This window comes from Miniopterus natalensis, chromosome 4 (assembly GCF_054644295.1).
Source record: "Miniopterus natalensis isolate mMinNat1 chromosome 4, mMinNat1.hap1, whole genome shotgun sequence".
NCBI lineage: Eukaryota > Metazoa > Chordata > Mammalia > Chiroptera > Miniopteridae > Miniopterus > Miniopterus natalensis.
In genome coordinates, this window is record NC_142084.1 from 25,505,497 (window position 1) to 25,526,338 (window position 20,842).

At 54.3% G+C, this 20,842-nt stretch overlaps 1 protein-coding gene across 3 annotated transcripts; it reads right to left on the reverse strand.

Moving 5' to 3' along the window:
- Positions 1-285: 285 nt before the first annotated feature.
- GPRIN1 (G protein regulated inducer of neurite outgrowth 1) lies at positions 286-3,261 on the reverse strand. 3 transcript variants are annotated; one of them, XM_087815943.1, is made up of 2 exons: positions 2,620-3,144; positions 286-2,568 (listed from the first exon to the last, which is right to left on the reverse strand). In XM_087815943.1, exons 1-2 carry the CDS (start codon positions 3,142-3,144, stop codon positions 286-288), a joined length of 2,808 nt encoding a protein of 935 aa, XP_087672069.1. The 3 variants fall into 3 exon arrangements, with proteins under 3 accessions (XP_087672069.1, XP_087672070.1, XP_016052612.2); XM_087815944.1 differs by having other exon boundaries at positions 286-2,360; positions 2,457-3,144; XM_016197126.2 differs by having other exon boundaries at positions 286-3,261.
- Positions 3,262-20,842: the final 17,581 nt, after the last annotated feature.

Below are 20,842 nucleotides of genomic sequence, written 5' to 3' on the forward strand. Positions count from 1 at the left end.
TCTCAGAGCTGGGGGTACTGAGCAGGTCCCTGAGGTCACCCAGTGTGACCAGGAGGGAGTGGAGCTGAGAGCTGTGAGGGGACAGTGGGGTGTCGGGTCTGGGCTCTGTGGCGAGCAGGTTCATTTGTGTGGGGGGGAGGGGGCTAGAAGGAGACGATGAGAAGGCCCTAGAGGCTGCCCATACCTTGCAGGCCTGTCGTGTGTCGAGGGGATCCCTTCCAGGGGTCTGGGGTCAAGAAGGGAGCCTGAGAAGTTGGAAAACCGGGCGTACAAAAGGGGGGCAGATCACTCTGCCGTGGGCCCCGCCCTGGAGCAGCACCGCGGCCGGCGCACGCTCTGCAGCAGCGCGCGGAAGAGGCCGGGCGGGCGCTTGGCTGCGCCCTCGGGGGGCGCGGCGCGCACCGACCCCGCGCGGCCAGGGCCCTGGCGGGCGGCGGGGGGCAGCGCGGGCGCCCCTTGGCGGCCGTGCTCCTCGATCTGTCGCTCCAGGTGTTTCTGGATGGCCATGCCCAGCACCTCCACCTCCATGGCGGCGCCGTACACCTCCCACGTCATGCCCTTTTCGTCCCAGCTCACGTCGCGCACGGGCTCTGCCGCCTCTGGGGGCGCCATGGCGGCAGCCAGCACCGAGCCCGGCCGCACCCGCACCTCGGGGAAGGCGGGCGGTGCCGTGGACGGTACAGCGGCCTGCGGTGTCATGGGTCCAGTGGCCACAGAACGCATCTCGGCGGCCCCCAGCGACACCTGCAGGCCCGCGTCCCGACGCGAGGGTGGCCTGGGCGCGGGGCTGGGTGCGCGCGGCGCCGCCTGGAAGCTGAAGGCCGGGCCTCCCGCGCCATCCTGCGGAGACATGGGGCTCACGGCCACCGACACGCAGGCTTCAGCGCCCGCCTGCGTGCCCGCGTCCTCGCGCGGCGGCGGGGCGCTCGCATCCCACGAGGGCGCCTTGGTGAAGTTGTCGCGAGTCCGCGGCCCGGGCGGGGGCGCGGCGGCCTCGGGGCCGGGGCTCCCGTGGGCCCGAGCGGCCGCCGGGTCTTTCTGGCCCAGGCCGGAGGGCTCGGTGCTGAACGCGGGGGCTGGCTCCCCGCGGGCCCCGCCGCTCCCGGCGCCCGCGGCACCCGAGGGAGGAGAGGCTGGGCCGCAGGCTTTGCCATCTGGCTTCCTGGGGCCCCAGGAGGCCTCCGCCTGCTCTAGAGTCAGGGGGGGCACATTCCCCAAGGGCGGGGGCTCTGCTTTTCCTGGAGGTGGCGCGGAGTCTGCCTTCCCCAGGGCCATAGGCTCCGCCTTCCCAGGGGCCACAGGGTCAGCTTTTCCTGAGGACCCAGGATCCCCCTTCTCCAAGGCCAGCGGTTTCTCCTTCTGCAGAGGGGCAGCCTCCGCTTCTCCGGATGAAGTGGGGCCCTCATGTTCAGGGGGCTTTGCTTCCGCTTTGCCCTGGGACTTGGGTTCTGCTTTCCCTAAGGCCCTGGGCTCCAACTTTGTGGAGTTCACAGGATTCCCCTTCTCTGGAGGCAGAGGATTCACCTTTCCCTCTGGGATGGCTTTTCCCGAGGGTGCCAGGACTGTTTTCCCTAGAGTTGTGGGGGCCACCTTTCCTGAAGACACGGAGTCCACTTCTCCAGGGGACACTGTTTCTGCTTCCCTGCTGCTCACAGGGTCCACCTTGCCCAAGGCGGGGGGACCAGCCTTCCCTGAGGCTGTGGGACCCACCTTTCCAGAGGACACAGGATCCGCTTTCTCTGAGGACAGTGGAGCTGCTTTCCCCCCAGTTACTGCCTCAGATTTTACAAAGGATGAGGGTCCCACTGTTCCCGAGAACTTGGGATCCCCTGGAACTGAGGGTGCAGGGTCTATCTTTCCTGAAGATTCAGGATTCACTTTTCCAGAAGATGATGTTTTTATATCTCCCACAGAAATAATGGGACCCACCTTTCTGGAAAACACTGGGCTCTCCTTTTGTGAGGATACAGTTTCTGTCTTTCCCACAGACGTCAGTTCAGCCTGCCCAGGAGACAAGGGCTCTGGCTTTGCTGAGGACACAGGATCTACCTTTCCCAAAGAAACAGGACCCGCCTTGTTTAAAGCCCCAGCATCCACCGGTGCAGCAGACCCGGTTTTTGTCACTCTCACAGACACAGGATCGCTCTGGCCTGAGGCGGCAGGATCCATCATTCCCAGGAACTGAGGGTCCTCTTTTGCAGAGGACACAGTTTCTGCATTTCCCATAGATACAGGACCTGTCGTCTCCAAGAGTCGACTCCTTCCTGTCGACTCCAGAGCCACAGTTTCATGGGATATAGGCTCAATTTTCCCCGATGACCCTGGAGTCAGCATTCGAAAGGACCCAGGATCTGTCTTTCCTGCAGATGCAGAATCGGTGTTTTCCAAGGACCTGGGATCCGCCTTTCCTGAGGGCCCAGGATCTCTCTTTCCCAAGGACACAAGATCTGCCTTGCCCACAGATGCAGAACCCACCTCTTCTGAGGACACAAGCAGCTTTTGTCCTGAATACTGGGACTCCTCCTGTCTTGGGCATGCAGGATCCACGTTGGCTGAGGGTATAGGATCCTTCTTCCTTGGCGACACTGTACCCACCTTGCTGGAGCACGCAGGATCTACCTTTCCCAAGGATTCAGGATCTTCCTTTCTTGGGGTCCCAGGATCCATCCTTCCAGAAGCCACAGGTTCCCCCTTTCCCAAGACTGCAGGCTCTGTCTTTCCTATGAACACGGGATCTGCCTTTCTCAAAGACCGGGCATCTTCCTTTTCTATGGAAGTGGAATCTGACTGCTTTGAAGACTTGGAGTCCATCCTCTCCAAGAACACAGGATTTCTGTTCTCCAAGGATGAGGGATCAGTTTTCGCTGAGGACGCTTGCTCTGGCTTCCCAGAGAAGGTGATTTCTGGTGTCCCTGAGATTGAGGCTCCCTGTGCTCCCACTGTCTCTTTGGTGGCTGCCTCTTGGGAAGGGATGTAGGTCAGGGATGGGCAGGCCAAACTCCCACCAGGACCCTCAGAACAGGAGGCCCCTTCCCCAGCCCCACTGGGGCTGCTGTGTCTAGAGTCCATGCCTGGGCTTTGGGTAGGGATGTGCCTGGGGGATACAGGGCTGGCCTTTAGCGGGGAGGGGCAGTAATCCCTCATGGCCAGGCTCCCAGCCCCCAGGCTGCCATCCTGTAGGTGGCAGAGGGCTGTGGTCTGGGGTCGTGGAGGGCTGGAGTCCTTTCGAAGCCACTGGATCCAGGCTGGTTCTTCAGCACTGCCCAACTGCCCTCATGACCATGCTGCAGCCCCAGGCTGCTTTCAGGTTCTGAAACACAGAGAGAGCAGGCTCAGACTCAGGGGAGGCCCAACCGAGAGGAGCTCCACCTGGGCCTCCTCTCTCCCCCTCCTCCCAGCAGCCAGGCCTCCTCACCAGGTTCTCTGCCCCCATCTGGTCCCCTCATGTCCAGAGGGGGTGGGCTAAAAACACTAACCCATCCACATCCTTCCCCTGCTTCACTACTCCCAGTGACCCTGATTTCCTAACATGGCATTCAAGGCCCTTCACAATTTGGCCATAGTCTAACTTTTCAACTTCCTTTACCATCACACCTTCCTTGTCAGCCCACTCCATGCAACATGCTATCTAGAAATTATGCTTTTGTCCTTTTAGCCCATGAGTCACAAACTCTGATGCCATTGGGGCCAGGTAGTAATATAAGTGAGGGAAGCAGGCTAAGTATAAAACAATAGGGAGTGGTGAAGACTATAGAAAACTGGAGAGTACTGCCCTGTCTAAGGGGGGAACTACTACTACCAGCCAAGTACTGCTTTGGAGAAATGCATCCTGGTAGTACCAGTGAGAAGTGGGAAACCCAGCACTTTAATGCAAAATATCCTAATCAATTCAAGATTAAACAACAACAACACCACTATGAGGGCTAAACAAAATATGTTGGTAGGACACCAGTTATGTCTGTGTAGGCCCTGGGGAGCTGTGAACAGTTTATATCAAAGAAGGGCCATAGTCCGACGTGTGTTTTCAAAGATTGCTCTGGATTGATGTGGAGTCTGGGCTGGAGGAGAGGGACTGGCCAAGACTTATGAGGAGGCTGGTCGAGTATTCATTCAGTCTCTCATTTATCCAGTGTTTCATTCATTCACCCAGCCCCTTCTCTGTAGTGGACCCTGAGCAGTTACAATGGTCTAGATGAGAGGTACAGGAAAGGTCCTGGGGAATGGGAGCCGGCAGGATTAAGAGGTCTGAGGGAAAACTGACAGGAACCAGCTGGCTGTAGGGGGTGCTGGTGGGGGTGGACCACAGGATTCTGGCTGGGGGTGGGTGGGTTGCCTGGCAATGGTGCTGGGCAGGAGATGTGGGGGAAGGGGGAGTTGCATTTTGGACAAGCCAAGTGTGTGGTACCTGGGGGACAGCCAGGGAGAGGATCTGGCAGGCAGCTGGGTCTGCGAGAAACTGTTACACTTGGCAGCCAAAGCAAGCCTCAAACCTGCTCTTTCTGCCCTCATCTCCAAAGCTACCTCACTACTGCTCAGCCCAAAATCCCTAGTGTCACCCTTAACTTTCTCTCACAGCCTACATCCCATATATCAGCAAAACATAATAGACCTACCTTCAAAGTATATCCAGAATCTGGCCACCACCCTGAGCTTAACCTGCACCATCTCCCACCTGGATCATCCCTGCTTTTTCCTTCACCTCAAACACCTCAACACAGCAGCAGAGGAATCTTAATAGGACCCAAGGCAGCCTGGCTGGCATGGCTCAGCGGTTGAGCATCGACCTACTATCCAGGCAATTGAGGTTCGATTCCCGGTCAGGGCACATGCCTGGGTTGTGGGCTCGATCCCTAGCGGAGGGACGTGCAGGAGGCAGCCGATCAATGACTCTCATCATTGATGTTTCTCTCTCTCCCTCTCCCTTCCTCTGTTTGAAATCAATAAAGATATTAAAAAAAAAAAAAGACCCAAGGCAGATCATGTCCCTCCTGTGCTCAGAACCATGCAAGTGTCTCCCCACCTCATGCAAAGTAAAAGTAACCTTCTTATAATGGCCCATGAGACTGCATTTTCTGGCCCCAGTACCTCTCCCTCAATTATGCTGCTTTGGCCATACTGGCTGCCTGGCTGATCCTCGAACACCCCCTGCCCTGGGGCCTTTGCACTGGCTGTCTCCTCTGCCTGGAGTGCTTTTCTGCCTGATATCTGCATGGTCTGCTCCCATCCTGTATAAAACAGCCTTGTCCCAACACTGGCTGGAGCTTTGCATCTCCCTTGTCCTGCTCAGATTTTCTTCACAGTACCTGTCCCTTTCTGACATATTACATTGGTTATTGCTTACGACTTGGCTCTCCCATTAGAATGTCAGCTCCTGCAAGGGGCGGAGGGAGTTTGTTGCATTTACTGATGTGTCCTCAGGGTTGAGAGCAATGACTAGCAAGTAGTAAGCTAGTCAATGACTAGCAAGTAGCATAGCTCCCAATAAATATTTGTTGAATGAGTGACTGAATGATCTTTCCGTGCAATTCACTTCCTCTGGCTCTTGCTGGGGAAGTCAATTGGCTGTAATCGTTTTGGAAGGACATTTATCATTCCTATCACAGTTCCTAGTGCACATAGCATTTGGGCCAGCACGCCCACCTCCGGGATGGTCTTGAAAACAGGCTGATGGTGCACAGAGGGTGCTCGAGGACATGGCTGGTGATAAGACAACCAAGACGTGGGTTCGGGCAATGCAGGACAACCCCTGGGGCCCCTCACCGCTGTGCGGATGTGTGGAGTGAAGAGGAAAGATGCCCAAAATAAAAAAAGGGAAAAAAGCCAGGGGACAGCATGGCCAGTGGGATCCCATGCATGGAGCCAAGGAAAAGGAGACTCACAGCTATGGTTTAGTTATAAAGAGAATGTTTCTAGAAGGAAGCCCGTGAAATTTTTAGTAAGGATTGCCTCTGGGAAGTGAGACCAAGGATTTGGAAGTGGAAGAGATTTTTTTGTATGCCCCTTTGTAAAGTTTGAATTTGGGTTATGACTTTTTAAAAAACAAAACAGGGCCATAGGTGGTTTTTCTCAGTGGTTAGAGCGTTGACCTGTGGACTGAAGGGTCCCGGGTTCAGTTCTGGCCAAGGGCATGTACCTCGGTTGCAGGCTCGATCCCTAGGCGTGTGCAACCAATGTGTCTCTCTCACATCGATGTTTCTCTCCCTCTCTCTCTCTCTTTCTTTCTCCCTTCCACTCTCTCTGAAAAGCAATGGAAAAAATATCCTCAGGTGAGAATTAAAAAAAAAAAATAATAATAATAATAAACAAAATAGGAAAGAAAGAAACCTTTAATGACCCCGTTACCTTTAGGGTCAAGTCTAACTCCATAATGTGCTTTGAAGCTCCTGCAGACTCACTGACCTGCCGGCTGTATCATTCAGTATGCACTCCCTCCCCAAAGCACATACATGCACATGCACACATGCACATACGCACATGCACACGCATGCACGTGCACACCCATATTCACTTGCACACACATCCATTGCACTCACACACATTCATGCACACATGCAATACACCCGTATTCGCTCACACATGTACACGTGTGCCATCTCTTTGGGTCCCTCCATGGCTTCACATCTGTCTCACCAAGGCCCCTACAGACCCTCCTGCCTGGCTTGCTTTCAACCGTCAGGTGGCAGTTTAAATGCCTCCTCCTGCCCCATGAGCCTTCTTTGTCCACCAGCTCCCTCGGGGTCCCCACAGTCTCTTGCTTTTCCCTAACCACACGCACGTCACTCAGCCCTTTACACTTCCGAGTCTCTACCTAGACCTTAGGTCCCTGGATGGGGACTTAGCTCCTACTGTTCACCACTAGGTCCTCAGGCTTTGGGCTTATGGATCTTGGGGGGCTTGTGGGGGTCATCACCAAAATGGGGACACAGGGGGTGGGGTAGTTTTACAGATAATGGTGGGCACTGGGTTTTAGGAAGGTCAAGTGGGTGCCTGTGGGACTTATGGGGGAATGTCTGGGAGCAGCTGTAAGACAGGATTTTATTGTTGTTAATCTTCACCGGAGGATATTTTTTTCATTGATTTTTGTTTTTTGTTTTTTTTGGGTTTTTTTAGAGCGAATGGAAGGGAAGGGGGGAGAGGGAGAGAGAGAGAGGGAGAGATGAGAGATACACATCGATTGGTTGCCTTCTGCACATGCCCCGACCGGAACCAGGGATCAAACCTGCTACCCAGGTAGGTGCCCTTGACCGGAATCAAACCTGTGACCCTTCAGTGCCAATGTTCTAACCACTGAGCAACACCGGCCAGGGCTGTGAGGTAGGTTTGAAGCACAGGAGAGGTCTGCCGAGAATTCTTTGGATCTGGTTTTCAGCAGCATAAAAAATGAATGAGTTGGAAGGTCACTGCTTACAAGGATTAGGCAAGCGTCAGATCTGAGCGGTATGGACTGTGTCCATCTTCATTTTTTGCCTCTAGATGGTGATATGGGCACAGATAAGTATTTTTCTCCCATAAGAAAAGCAGCAGAGTGAGATGATTCAAGACTCCTGACATCCTCAGGGTGAGGGAGACAAGTGGGAGCGGTGGGGATTGTGGTAAACTAGAGAGCAATCGCCCCTTCTAGCACTAAGTTCTACTAGCTAATTAGGAATTCTTTTTTTTTTTAATTTTTTTAGAGAGGGAGAAGTGAGGAGGGGAGAGAGAGACAGAGAGAGAAAGAAAGAGAAACATCAATGTGAGAGAGATATATCGATTGGCTGCCTCCCATATTTACCCTGACCGGGTATTGAACTCGCAACCTAGGTATTTGCCCTGACTGGGAATCGAACCTGCAACCTTCCGGTGCACAGGACAACGCTCCAACCAACTGAACCACACTGACCAGGGCCAGGGCAGGAATTCATTTATTAATTCAACACTTATTTAGCACATATGCACTGTTCTTGGTACTGGGCATACAGCAGTGAATAGACATAAGTTGAAATAAGTTGTGTAATTTCAAATAATAATAGATGCTATGAAGACAAAGGAGTGGGCAGCTGGTTTGACACATGTTCGAGGAAGGCCCGTCTGAGGAGGTAACAGCTGAGGCAGCCATGAACTGGAAGGGAGAGAGGGAGGAGGCAGGTGGGAGCCCAGCATGCAGGCCATGGGGGAGAGGTGGGGGCCTATCCTAGGGGTACTGGGAACCCCTAGAGTGTCTTAAGCAGGGAAGTATAGGTGGCTCCTGCATGGCAAGTTCTCATTTTTTTGAGCAAAGTCATCAACCTGGATTATTCTATATTTTAAATGTTGGTTAACTTAAAAAATACTACACAGGCCAAAGAACTCGCTTTTGTGGGTCAGCTTTGACCCCTAGGTCACTTGCTTGAGACCTCTGATCTATCTGGTCCTTTGGGCTATAGAAAAAGATGTTATAAGCCAGATCGGCTGGGTAGATGGCCAAGAGAGAGGGCCCAGTTTCTGCTGAGGGCTGGGTCTGCCTGCCATGCTTGCCTCTCAGAGCCTCAGTTTCCTCTTCTGGAAAATAGGAATTCAACAGCTGCCTGGTAAGTGTATGAAGCTGGAAGGAATTAACAAGGGCTATAGGAGGGCTGAGTCCACACTACCCCTCCTTTCACCCGAGATAGCCAGCCCTGGGTCCCCTCACACTAGCCCCCCAACAAGCTCCCTCCTCCTGGGTATGACCTGTGCAGGAAGTCAGGACAGCTCCCCATTTACCAGCTTTCTCACCTCAGGTAAGTCCCTTCTTCTCACTGGGGATCCTGCTCCCACAGGGCTGTTGTGAGAATTAAAGATGAGAGGTGTGCACAGCTCTGCACTTTAGGGCCGGGCGCTGTATGTGGAAGGCCTGTTTTTATCTACTCAGCCTGTCAGAGCCCAGCTGTGCTCCCTGGAGGGGGGGAGGAGGGGGCAGGGGAGGAAGGGCCTGCAGCAGAGGCACAAACTGGCAAACCCAGTCCTCAGCTACACTTGTTTGACCCAGAGTGCTAAAATTTTTTTTTTAAGGAGTTACTTTGTAAAAATTAGATTTCATGTGAAAACTGTACTTCTAGTTCCTCTTGGAAAACTAAAATTTGGCAATCTGAGCATGCTTCCTGCATGGCAACTGGAGCCAAGCAGTGGCTGCCTCATTAGGTAAGGGTGTACTCTGTAATTAGCCACAGTCTCCACCCCTCCCTACAGTGTTCTGCACACTGAGGCTCACTGTCGGTTGCCATTGGTCACTGAATTTGTGCCATTGTTTTCTCATAGCCAGCCCCTCATGTATGTTATCTGCCTGAGTTTTGACCCTTGGCCTAAATACCAAGAAAGGTGGGAAGTGACCTCACACACAAGCTCTTACTGTGTTTATGTGCAGACCCCATATACTTGCCACACAGGCATCGTGTTCTTATTTTCCAGAGAGGAAACTAAGATCCTGAGAGGCAGGCATTTATGGCCTAGCTGGTAACATGCCCCTTCTGAAAGGTCCACCTGGAAGAGACTGGCTTTTCAGTTCCAGCTCAAGGTTCTTCGATTGGGATCAGGTTTGGGGTGGGGACAGAGAGCCTGGCCAGGCGTTAGAAAGATGTGGGATCAAGCCTGAGTTTAGTCATTGACCTGCTCCATGACTTTGGGTGAGTCTTTCCCAACCTGCGAAATGGGGGAGGGGATGCAGTTATACTTAGAAGAGCTGGCCCAGCCCAGGGTTGAAGATCAGCTGAGATACCATTCTCAGAGGCTCTGATGCTCACAGTTCCGCTGGGGCCTTCCTGGCTCTTGAAGAAGCCCTGGTATCCTCCAGCCACTTCTCCAAGAGGCAGCCCAAACCTGGGGCGCCACCTCCTCACCACCCCCACTCTCACTCTAAAACCTAGCTCCATCACTCTCCCACTGGGCGCTCAGCCCTGGGCCCAGCATTCTCAGGCTCCCTTTAGCATTTGGACTCCATACCAATCTCATGAGGGGAACGTTATCACCCCATTTTACAAATGAAGACACAGGTCAGAGGGTGAAAAGAACTATACCAAGGGCACACAGCTGGGCAGGGGACTGTGGTTCAAAGCCTATTGTGTCCGAGCTCAAAGCTTGGGTTCTTCCTATTCGTATCAACTAAGATCTTGGACACTGACACTTGATTCTTAAAACACCTTTCTGCTCTGTGGGGTCAGGCCAAGGGTCCTCCCCATCCCCTGGATCTAACAGGCAAGAGTACCGGGGAGCACTCAGGAGAGGAAGCAAGTGTCCTCCATGCACACACCCACCTGCAGGAACACACAAACCCCATGAGCAGATGACCCCTAGGTGTGCGGGCCCGCTCACCCGGTGCGCAGAGGGAGTGTAGAATGCGTGTGGATGTCTGCACCAGCATAGGCCAGCCTGGGGAGCCAGGATTTGGCTCCTGCATTCTGCTCAAGAGTGTGGTGTACACATGAGCAACCTGCATGTGCAGAGTGGCCTCTTTGTGTCACTTGGACCCTGTGGGTGTGCACATGTGTGGTTACCTGGTCTCGTGGGAGAGTTGGCCTGGAGGTGTGCACAGGCACTGTGCCCTGCTCCCGAATGAGCAGCCCCTATAAATGCCCATTCTGGCTCAGAGACCTGGCCAACCCATTCCTCTCCCTCTAGGACTTCTTCCCAATGTGGAGCCAGGGCTGCCAGGCACCAGCGAACACCTCCTCCCATAGTAGCAAGGCCTCCAAAGGCTTGTGGGCTTTGACAGGCGTGAGTGTGTGCCTGTGTCTGTCTGACAGTCCTGGTCTGCTGCCCCTCACGCTTTCAGCCCCTCATCTCCTGGTACCCGCAGAGCAGCCAAGCTTCCTGCCTGGGACTGAAGGTAAGAAAGAGCCTAACAAGGGTGACAGCCAAATCTTCTTCCAGAAATGGGCCCCAGATCATCCATCCCCCATCCATCCACCCATCCCCAAGAGGGCAAGAGTGTGTGCACACTTGGGCTGAATGTGGGGGAAGGTGGATAGCAAGCTAAGAGACAGGGAGTGTGTGACAGGGAGCGTGTGCACAAGTGTGACAGCCCACTCCAGGGTCTGAGGATACATGACGGGCACCATGATGAGCAGGTGTGAACAGCCACAAGCAGGCCGGAGCAGGGCGGCTGCGAGCGTGTCATGATCAGGGAGCATTGTCGAGTTGAGTGTGCTGTGATAAGCGATGGCTGGTGTGAGTGCGTAGCTATGCCTGGGTGTGTACACAAGGCTCCCACTGGGTGTACTGGTGGGTGCACAGGTGGCCAAGTGTATGAGTCTGATGGAACGACCACGGGCCACAGTGTATGTGTGGGGACCTTGGCCTCATGCGTTGTGTGGCAGTGTGTGAAGGGACCCCAGAGTGTGTGCCACACTAAGTGTGCAACGGCGAGTGTGCTCAGTGTCTCATCGACAGCAGAGCCACTCGAGCGCTGAGCTTGCTCTAGGGGAGAAATGAATCAACGCGGGCAGACCCGCTCCCCGCGCAGCGGGAAGCGCCCCCTCCCACACCGCCATGCGGAACAAAGGGGTGCGGGCGGCGAGGCCAGCGCCGGCCCAGGGCTCCACACACAGGCGGGCTGGCGCGCGGGGCCCCTGGGGGCTCGGCCCGGACCGCGGGACCCGCCCCCGCCCCGCCTCGGCCGGGAGCCTGGAAACGGGCACCCGCCGCCCCTGGCCGCGCGCGCGCGGGGACCCGGGTTCAGGCCGGACACCAGCCGCGCACGGAGCCGATGCCCAGCACCCAGGGGTTTCCAGGACCCCGGACAGCGGCCCCGGGGCTGGCGGGAGAGAAGAAGGGGCTCCGCGCCGCCCGCCCCGAGGGGCGGCAGGTGCGGGCGCGGCGCTTACCCGGCTGTGCGCCGCTCGGTCCTCCGCACGCTGCGCTCGGGCTCCCGCGGCCGCCGCCCGAGCGGCCTCGGCTGCCTCCGGCCAGGCTGGCGGGCGGACCCGCGGGCTCGGCGCCGCGTCCCCCGCGCCAGGTCCTCGCTCCAGCCCCGCGCCCCGCCCCGGGCATGCGCGCTGGCCGACTCGGGCCTCGGAACCGGGAGGGGCGGTGCCGGCGGGGCAGCGGGTGGAGCGAGCGAGGGAGGGGCGCCCTTCACCACCGCGGCTCCGGGGCTCCTGGGCTCCCCGTGGTATCGGACTGGGTTCCCATTTCACAGACGGGGAGACTGAGTGGCGGAGGGGCTGCCCTTTTGCTGCGCTCCCGGTTGAGAGCGGGGCGCGCTGCCTCCGATCTCACTCAGTCCAGCCCCGCGAGCACCCTCTCCACGTTTCACCGAGAAGGAAACTGGGGCTCAGAGAGGGGAAGCCACTTGTCCGAGGACACTCAGCGCCTGGATGGGGACCCGGGTCCGTGAGATCTCCGAGCTCTCACTGCGCGGATATTTGCCGCCTCCGCCTCGGCCGCACTTCCGGCCTTTCCCTCCCCGCCCCCGCGCTTTTGTCTCGCCGTTGCCCACGCCCGCGCGAGTGGAGCCGACACGAGTGGGGGGTTGGGGGGAAGCGCCTTGGATTCCCCCGCCTCCCGCCTCCCTAGCCAGGTGACCGCCCACCTTCTGGTCGATGCAAGTCCACTTCTCCCCCTGGGTACCCTGGAGCAAATCAGTTCAGCTCTCTGAGCCTGTTTCCCGATCTATAAAACGGGCTAATGTTAATCACCTCGCAGTGGTCTTGGAAGGAGGAAGGAGCCTGAAGTAGATGTTCAGGGGCTCCCAGCTGAATATCAATTGCCAAGGATATCAGGAATCACAGCCCACCCTGCCTCGACTTTTCTCAGCAGAGAAATAGTACCTTCCCCTTTGACTAACCAGAGGGAAAAAAAATAATTTTGTAATTGCCGAGAGGAGGGAAAACCTTCTCCGCTGTACTGTGAAACCACCTACTAAAAAATGGTAATAGCTAAGGTTAATGTAGCGCTTAGTTGGGGGCAGGCACAGTGCTAAGTTTTGTTTACAGGTTTCATCTAATTTCAACTTACAATCAGAAGAAAGTTAATATTAATGTGCTATGTCTCCATTTTTCAGATAAGAACACCGAGACACTGATAAATCACTTGTTTCTGCTCACACAGCAAGTTAACCTCACGCTTAACCCTTATTTTTTATTCCTTTCACTTACCCGGTGCACCTTAAGTCATCATGATCTTTAAAAACATTTAAAAATGTATATATATCTTTCTTGATTTCAGAGAGAGGAAAGGAGAGGGAGAGAGATAGAAACATCAATGACAAGAGATTCATTGATCAGCTGCCTCCTGCACACCCCTCACTGGGGATGGAGCCCAAAACCTGGGCACGTGCCCTGACTGGGAATCGAACCAAGATCTCCTGGATCCTAGGGTGATACTCAACCGCTGAAGCACGCTGGCCAGGCTAAAAAAAAAAATTCGTAAAAAAATCTAGGTGGCAAATGAAAATCTGCAGACGGCGTCTTCAGGGAAGCAGAAAACCCGCAGAGCGCCCGACCAATTTTCAGCACCACGGACAACACCCATGCCCGGCCTGCTTAATAACCGTTCAGGCGCAGAAAATTGCTCATTCTCTGCCCACAAGGGCACTTCGCTTCGCAGTTTACAAACCCTATCCTACATTCATTTCATCTTATTCCCCTTACAGTCCTTCAAGGTAAACATTATTGGCCCAGTGTTACGGATGAAGACATGGAGGCTTGGGGGAGGTTCATAACGTGGCAAGGCCAACCTATGATCTACAAAGCAACACTGGGCCCTGGCCGGTTTGGCTCAGTGGTTAGAGCAGCAGCCCTCCAAAGGAAGGGTCCCCCATTCGATTCCAGCCAAGGGCACGTGCCTTAGTTGCAGTCTCAACCCCACCCTGGTTGTGTGGGGGCAACCAATCAATGTGTCTCTCTCACATCGATGTTTCTCTCTCTCTCTCTCTCCCTCCCACTCTCTCTGAAAAGCAATGGAAAAAATACCCTCCAGTGTGGATAAAAAAAAAAAAAAAATTAAAGCCCCACTGGGGCAGGGCGAGGGCAGATATGAGACAGACCAGGGCGTGAGCGAGCAGATATTTGGGTGAGAGATCCTGCTGCCTGAGCCATGGCAGCATTTGTTGGGATGAAGAGGAGCTTTGGTCATGGGCTGGATGTAAGAGCAGAGAGAGGATTCTGCCGCCTCTCTGAGGGTCTGCCTTGGGGAGCCGAGTGGATGGAGGACAGATACCTGATGAGCCCTGGGGAAAGGAGGGGCTTGTAGGACAGCAGTGCTTTCACGTACGAGTCCAAAACTGAGCTCTGGAGTGGCCAAGGCAGACAGCCCAGGAAGCTGGTGATAGAAGTCTCGAGGGCCTGTTGGTACATGAGGGGAGCGTGTAGACCAAATAGGGTGAGACGAAGACCCCAGGTCCACCCTGAGGAACACCACCATTAAGGGACCAGCTGGGAAAAGAGGCTGCAAAGAAAGATGAGAAACAGTTGTCTGAGAAACCAGAAGAAACCCAGGAGAGTGATGTCTTAGAATCCAAGGGGAGAGAGTGTTCCAGAAGAAGGGCAGAGCCAACTGCTTCAGGAAGACAGAATATGGCCCCGGAGATGTCCCCTGGACTTGAAAAGAAGGTAATGGAAGTTTGATGAAAGCACAGGCAGTGGAGTAGTGGGGTGGGCGCCAGACTTGGCGGTGGTGGCAGTTAATGAGTCAATAGGAGTAAGGAGCTGGAGTGGACAAAACAGCTCTCTCAGCAAGCCTGGGCTGGGAAGGAGAAAGGGGATGCCGCGGTTCCTGCAAGGGGCTAGGAGGAGACTGGAGGCATTTAAGTCCTGATGGGAGGGGGCAGCAGAGAAGGAAAGGGGCAATAAGGGAGAGCGTGATGGCTGGGCCCAGATGCTCAGGGTGGAAGGGTAAGATGGGATCCAGTGCCTTGGGGCAGCTCAGACCCTGAAATGAAGATAGAAAGAATGCTGTTTATTTGGGAGGCGCAAGGACACCAGAAGGAGAGTGGGAAAGTGACCCAGGAGAGGAAGGCAACCAATAAGGGGTAGTTATTAAGCCAGCTACCCCAGTGGGCGAGTGAAACTTAATCCCGCAGGAAGTCTTGGGAAATGGGATAAAGGCACATCTCAGAATTCCCCTGGCCGGGGCTGAGGGAGCTGGTATATTTATATCTGAGTGCCTGGTAGACACTGGGGCTGGGTGCTAATTCCCAGGTGCTTCTGGCTCACAGTGCATGGGTGCAAAGTGGGTTCCACAGCCAGAGGGCAGCTCTTTGACAAAGATGCAAGCCCTGGCTGTTAGGAGTCCTCCTGATGGACACAGGAATGATAAAGTCTTCTGAAGGGATGTGGTCGGAGCTCTGGCCATGTCTGCTGTGTGGGCACAGTCAGGGCCTCTTTCCATCTGTGCCCTTTGCCACACTCCAACCACTCTTGTTCCGTGGGGACTTGTTGATAAAAACACTTTTAAAAATGAAAATTTCCAGCCCAGTTGGTGTTGCTCGGTGGTTGAGCTTCAACCTATGAACCAGGAGATCACAATTCGATTCCCAGTCAGGGCATATGCCCGGGTTGCGGGCTCGATCCCCAGTGGGGGTTGTGCAGGAGGCAGCCGACCAATGACTCTCTCATCATTGATGTTTCTAGCTCTCCCTCTCCCTTCCTCTCTCTGGAATCAATAAAAACATATTTTTTTTAAATGAAAATTTCCAGACAACAAAACCAAACGCTAAGGCAGAGCGGTAGCTCCAAACGCATGGAGGCAGGAGAGTGGGTTCAGGTCCTGGTCTTTCCAGTGAGTAGCTGTGTGGCCTCAATTGAGGTCTTTTTGAGCCTTAACTTCATCATATGTAACAGCTCTCAGAGATCTAAGGAGGGTTTAGGGAGAAAACCAAAAACCAAAAACAACAAAAAACAAAAAACCCCACACCAAGCATAGTGTAGCACTCATGGTGGACACCAGGGTAACAGCAAGCCCAACACTATGCACCCTTTTCTGACCACAGGACCTCTATTTTCTTTGGAGAACCACCTCCCCACTCCAGTCCAAATGGTAGGGTGGGATTTACCCTACTGCCAGCTTTAGAGGTGGGCAGTGACCCAGGCCTGGCCAATTGCTGTGCAGTGACTAGTTCTGGGGAATGGGAGTAGAGCACAGGACCAAGACCAGGGCAACTGGCTCTCACACTTTCCTGGAGCTTTGGGGGTTGCTAAATCCATGATGTGTCCCCTGGGGCTGTTGAGGGGCCGTCTTTTTCCCCATGTGGAGTGAGTCTGCCTGGGCCCGACTTTTGGCTCATCCTGGGGTTCAGGCTCATTCTGTGACAACCAACACGGTCACCTGTACCCGTGTGAGTGTGTGTGTGCCAGTATCTCGGATGATCTGCCGCTGGGAAGCCATACACACTTGTATGCACCAGAAGATAAACAAGTGCCTGCAGCTCCTTGGCTGGCACCCAGGCTGGGGGCGGAATAAACAATCCCGGTGACTTTCTGAAAAGCAAGCATGTGTGGCAACAGGCGCCATGGAGACAAGCAGACTGTACCAGAGCAGAGACAGCAGCCACCCCTGCACGCACACACGCACACACGCGCACACACACATACACGCATCTCATGCTTATTCATGTTCATATCATGTTCATATCCACTTTATCAAACACAGACCCCGTTTCGCACCCAGGCACACCCACCCTTGGGGTCTAGCCAGTTACCCCATTCCAGCTTTGCTTGAGGCTAAAGGCTTTTGAGAAGGTCTGAGGGTCCCAATACAACAGCCTCCGCAGTTCCCGACCCATTTGTTTGGACACTGGTCCTGGTCTAGGCCCAATTTCAGCAATATCACAGCCTCTAGGGAAGGAGTGGTGGTGGTGGTGTGTGTGAGTGTGTGTATGTGTGTGTGTGTGCGTGTGGGGGGGTGAGGATGGGGTCATATGGCAGACAGTGAACCTAACTTACTGGAAAGTGCTTGTGTTTGCTTCAGAGGTACACACACAACACACATTCACTGACTCCTTCAAGAAACACTCATACAGACCCCCCATCCCTTGGGGCTTGTACAGACACACCCCTGAATACATAGACTCAGATATGTGCCGGTCCTCATGCAGGCAATGTCTAACCCGAAATACCCTAGATGATGATAATGATGGCGATGTACCGTTTACTGTCTGCCTAATTGTTCTGCAGTCATCATCTCATTACATTTACTCCTTAAGGAAAATCATCAGAGATTGATGGGATTATTTCCATTTCATAGGTGAGAAAACAGAAGTTCAGAGAGGTTAAGTAACTTACCAGGGTCACACAGCTGGAAAGGGACAAAGCTGGGAGCCGAACTTCAGTCCACACTGTTAGCTCTTCATTTACTCAGATTTACAACACCCCATACACATACACACATATACACACGCACACATGAAAACCCTGCCTTCTCAGTCAGCCTAGATAACTGATGTCCATGGAGTCACTTTCCCCACTCTGACCTCCTCACATATACCACTCCCAGTCCCTCACAGCTGCTCTGATACTCACGAAAGCCCCTGGCCTGAGCACATGTGAGCTCGGCCTGCTGCCCACACAGGCCCCCTCCCTTCCTCTCCACATCCCCACCCCCCAGCAGCTGCAGGTTCTGGCCCAGCTGGGGGTGGCCCCAGGATTTGGATGGGTGACTCAGGCTGAATCATGGCCCAGCTGCTCTTTGGCAGCCCTCTCCCCCATTCTGCCCAGAAAGCCTATTTCAAAGGCAGAGGTGGGCCTTTTGGGTGGGAGACAGGGAGTGGGGTAGAAGGGGGTAGGGGTCCTTGAGAACCAGAGGAATCAAGCACAAGCCTCTGTGCCCGCCCCTACTCCTCAGTGGTCTGCAGGTACTCTCAGGCAGTTCCCACCCATGCCCCTCCTTCTTCCAGGGAAAGGGATCCTCCTGCCTAGACACATGCCAGGGTTCCCTTTGTGAGCCCAGGGCCCATTTTGGCTCCCTGCCCTACCTCTTGGCCTTAATAACAACAATAACAGTATTAACTATTCTAATTAGTCACTCATATGTTACAGTATCCTAGTGTTCAAAGCACTTTCTCACCAGTATCTCTTACTAGTCCTCTGGGGTGGAAATTAGCATTCTTACTTTCAAGCTGAGGAAACGGAGGTTCAGAGAGGTTATGTGAACTGTCCAAGGTCACAAAGTTGGTGAAGTAACAGAGCCAGGAAACAAACTCAGGCTCCCCGGTCCAATCTGTGACAGGTGGGCATTAGGGCCAGGAGTTGAGCTGCAGTCGGGAGTGGTGGAAGGAATGTGGGGTGGCATGGTTGGGGCATTGCAGGGACATGTTGGGACCATGGTGCGAGGCACAGTATATAGTGGGGTGTGTGGCAGAGGCAGGATTAGTGGCCTGGTGTGTGGCAAGATCATGACAAAATTTTTCTCTTTACCTTTTTGAAATTAATGGATTATGGGATTTGTGCTTTTAAAGCTGTTTTTCAGTGTTTCAGGCCAATATCCCAAGGCTAACTAGTCCAAACCCATAGAGTTTCTACTGAGAAGGCTTGAGCTATGGGACCTTTACTTTCTGAAGCCCGCTTCCTCATCTGAAAAAAATGGGTCCAGGCCTCCTACAGAGCAGGCTATTGAGAGGCTTGAGTGAAGGGCTTCACAAATCACAAAGGCTTCAGTTTTCCACATTTTGTTTTATCTTTTAAGAAACACCTGTGGGTGCTGGGTGGAGAGTGGTGTGGGCTTCTGGGAGCCTGAGAGATGCTGAGGGGGGAGTGGGTGACAGCTCTTCTTTCCCCCTGCCTTGGCTGGCCTGGCCTTCCCCCCACCCCCTCAGCCCAGAGCTGGTTTCTAGGCAACAGGGTGGATGCAGGGATGGTTCTGGAGGGGAGAGAGCTATAAATAGGGAAAGGAGAAAACAAAAATAAAGTTCTAGGGGTGGGGATGGGGGTGGGAGTGGGGAGCTGGGAGGGGGACAGGGATGGTGGGGACACAGGGACAGCTCCCAGCCCTTCATCAGGGGGAGAAGGCAGCTTCCAGGTTAGCCAGCCAGCAAAGGTCCACAGAGTGCTGACATAGGTGGGGAGGGGTCACTGTGTGCACAACTGAGCAGGATGGGGGTGACAAGGATAAGTCATTTCTGGTTGGAGGACTAGGGAAAGCTCAGAGGAGGGAAGGTTTCAACAGGCAGAGTTGAGGGCAACTGTGGAGGAAAGAGCACAGACATAGAAGGGAAGGTGTGGGTCAGGCGAGGTGGGGCTGGACCCACAGATATCAGGAGGCCTGGCCGGGCTCAGCCGAACTGACTACACATCCCATGTCCACGTAGACACAGAGAGGTGGGCTCCTTCTCTGCTGCAAGGCTGCCCCTCCAGATCTTCCAGGCCAGCTTCTTTCCATGCAGGTTTCAGAGCCAACCTCACCCCCTCAGAGGCCCGAGCTGACCACCCAATTTAATGCGGTCAACCCCCTTCCTGCCACATCACTTTATGTTCTTCATAAAACTCAAAATTATCTTGATCCATGTATTTGTTGATCCATGGGACATGAGTTCTGTCAGGGCAGTGACCTCCAGGGCTGTTCCCTGCAGCCTCTCACTTCTAAGAACAGAATAGAGGCACAACACATACACTCCCATCATGTAGGTGAGTGTGCACACACAGCTCAACGCCTTTCCCACAAACACACACAATCTCATTTGCAGTCTGCATGAAATTGCACGAGCATCTGTTATCTGCACTCTGCCGCTCCTTCCCCCCCCACCCCATTTTCCTTCCTGTGTTGGTTTTGTTTGTCTCCCCCAAGAGCAAGTCCCTTTGGGAAAATTGGGATTCAGGGTCAGGCTTGCAGCCTTTGTCACTTCCCAACGACATTCCCCAAGGCAGGTAACTGCCTCCCTGGCCTCCATTCTCTCATCTGTAAATTGGGGCTAATAGCAAGAAATCCTTGAGCACAGTTTCAAGTGAAATTAATGGAGACAAATGTCAGATGCCTGGGAAAAACTAGGCACTTGGTAAATAGCTCCATCCACGTCACGAGGTTGGGACCCATGGGTTGTGTGTTCTCACATATGCATCCACAGTCAGGGCTGCCATCTGACACAGGGCTGGCATCTTGCGCTGATGCTTCTGGACCTGTGCCTGGAATGCATTTTAAAAGTGACCCTGGCAGAAGAAAACATTGGTCTCTGAGCAGAAACCAGGCTCAAAAAACCAGGTGCGTGGCTTGGCACCCGGGAAGTAAGAATAACCCCCCCCTTCCCAGGCCAGATGGCGAACCTTGTTCTGGCATCTAAAATTGGGGATCCGGTGCTGGTAGCTGGAGAGGAGGTGGCGTACTCAAGTTCTTTAGCCAGCAGTTCATGAAAATGAGTGAGTAGGGAGAGAAAAGGACTTGCCAACTGGAATCACATAAAAAAAATTAAACCTTGTGCTAGCAAATTAAACATCTCTATAGGCCAAATTCAACCTGAGGGCCAGGGATTTGCAATTCCCGCATACTGTGGGTTGTAAATAGTGTCCTAATTGTCAAAAGGGATCTGGAGATCCTGGCACCCGCACAGGGAGTCAGAGAATCCAAGCCCACCGGTTTATTCTCCCTACGCGCACCTCTGCCGGCTGCCTCCCGTTTCCCGAAGTAATGTCTCGGTGCACTCTGGGCGAAGGTGGCCCCAGGGGACCGGCCTCCCGGAGCCCGGCACCGTCCCCGCCCCCACTCTCTCGGGGAAAGAGGCAGCGCTAACATTCGGGGTTGACTGAAGAGAGCAAGTTCCTTCCAGCCCTAGGGCTGAAGTCGGACAGGATGTGGGAACAGGCAGAGAACGGGGTGAGGGTTTTACGCAGGCGAGCTTGGCGGGGAGGGGGGGGTCCAGCGGCAAAGCGAAGCAGGCCTGGGGGGGGACCGGGCCTCCGTCGGAGGGAAGTTAGAGGGGCTCTGGGGC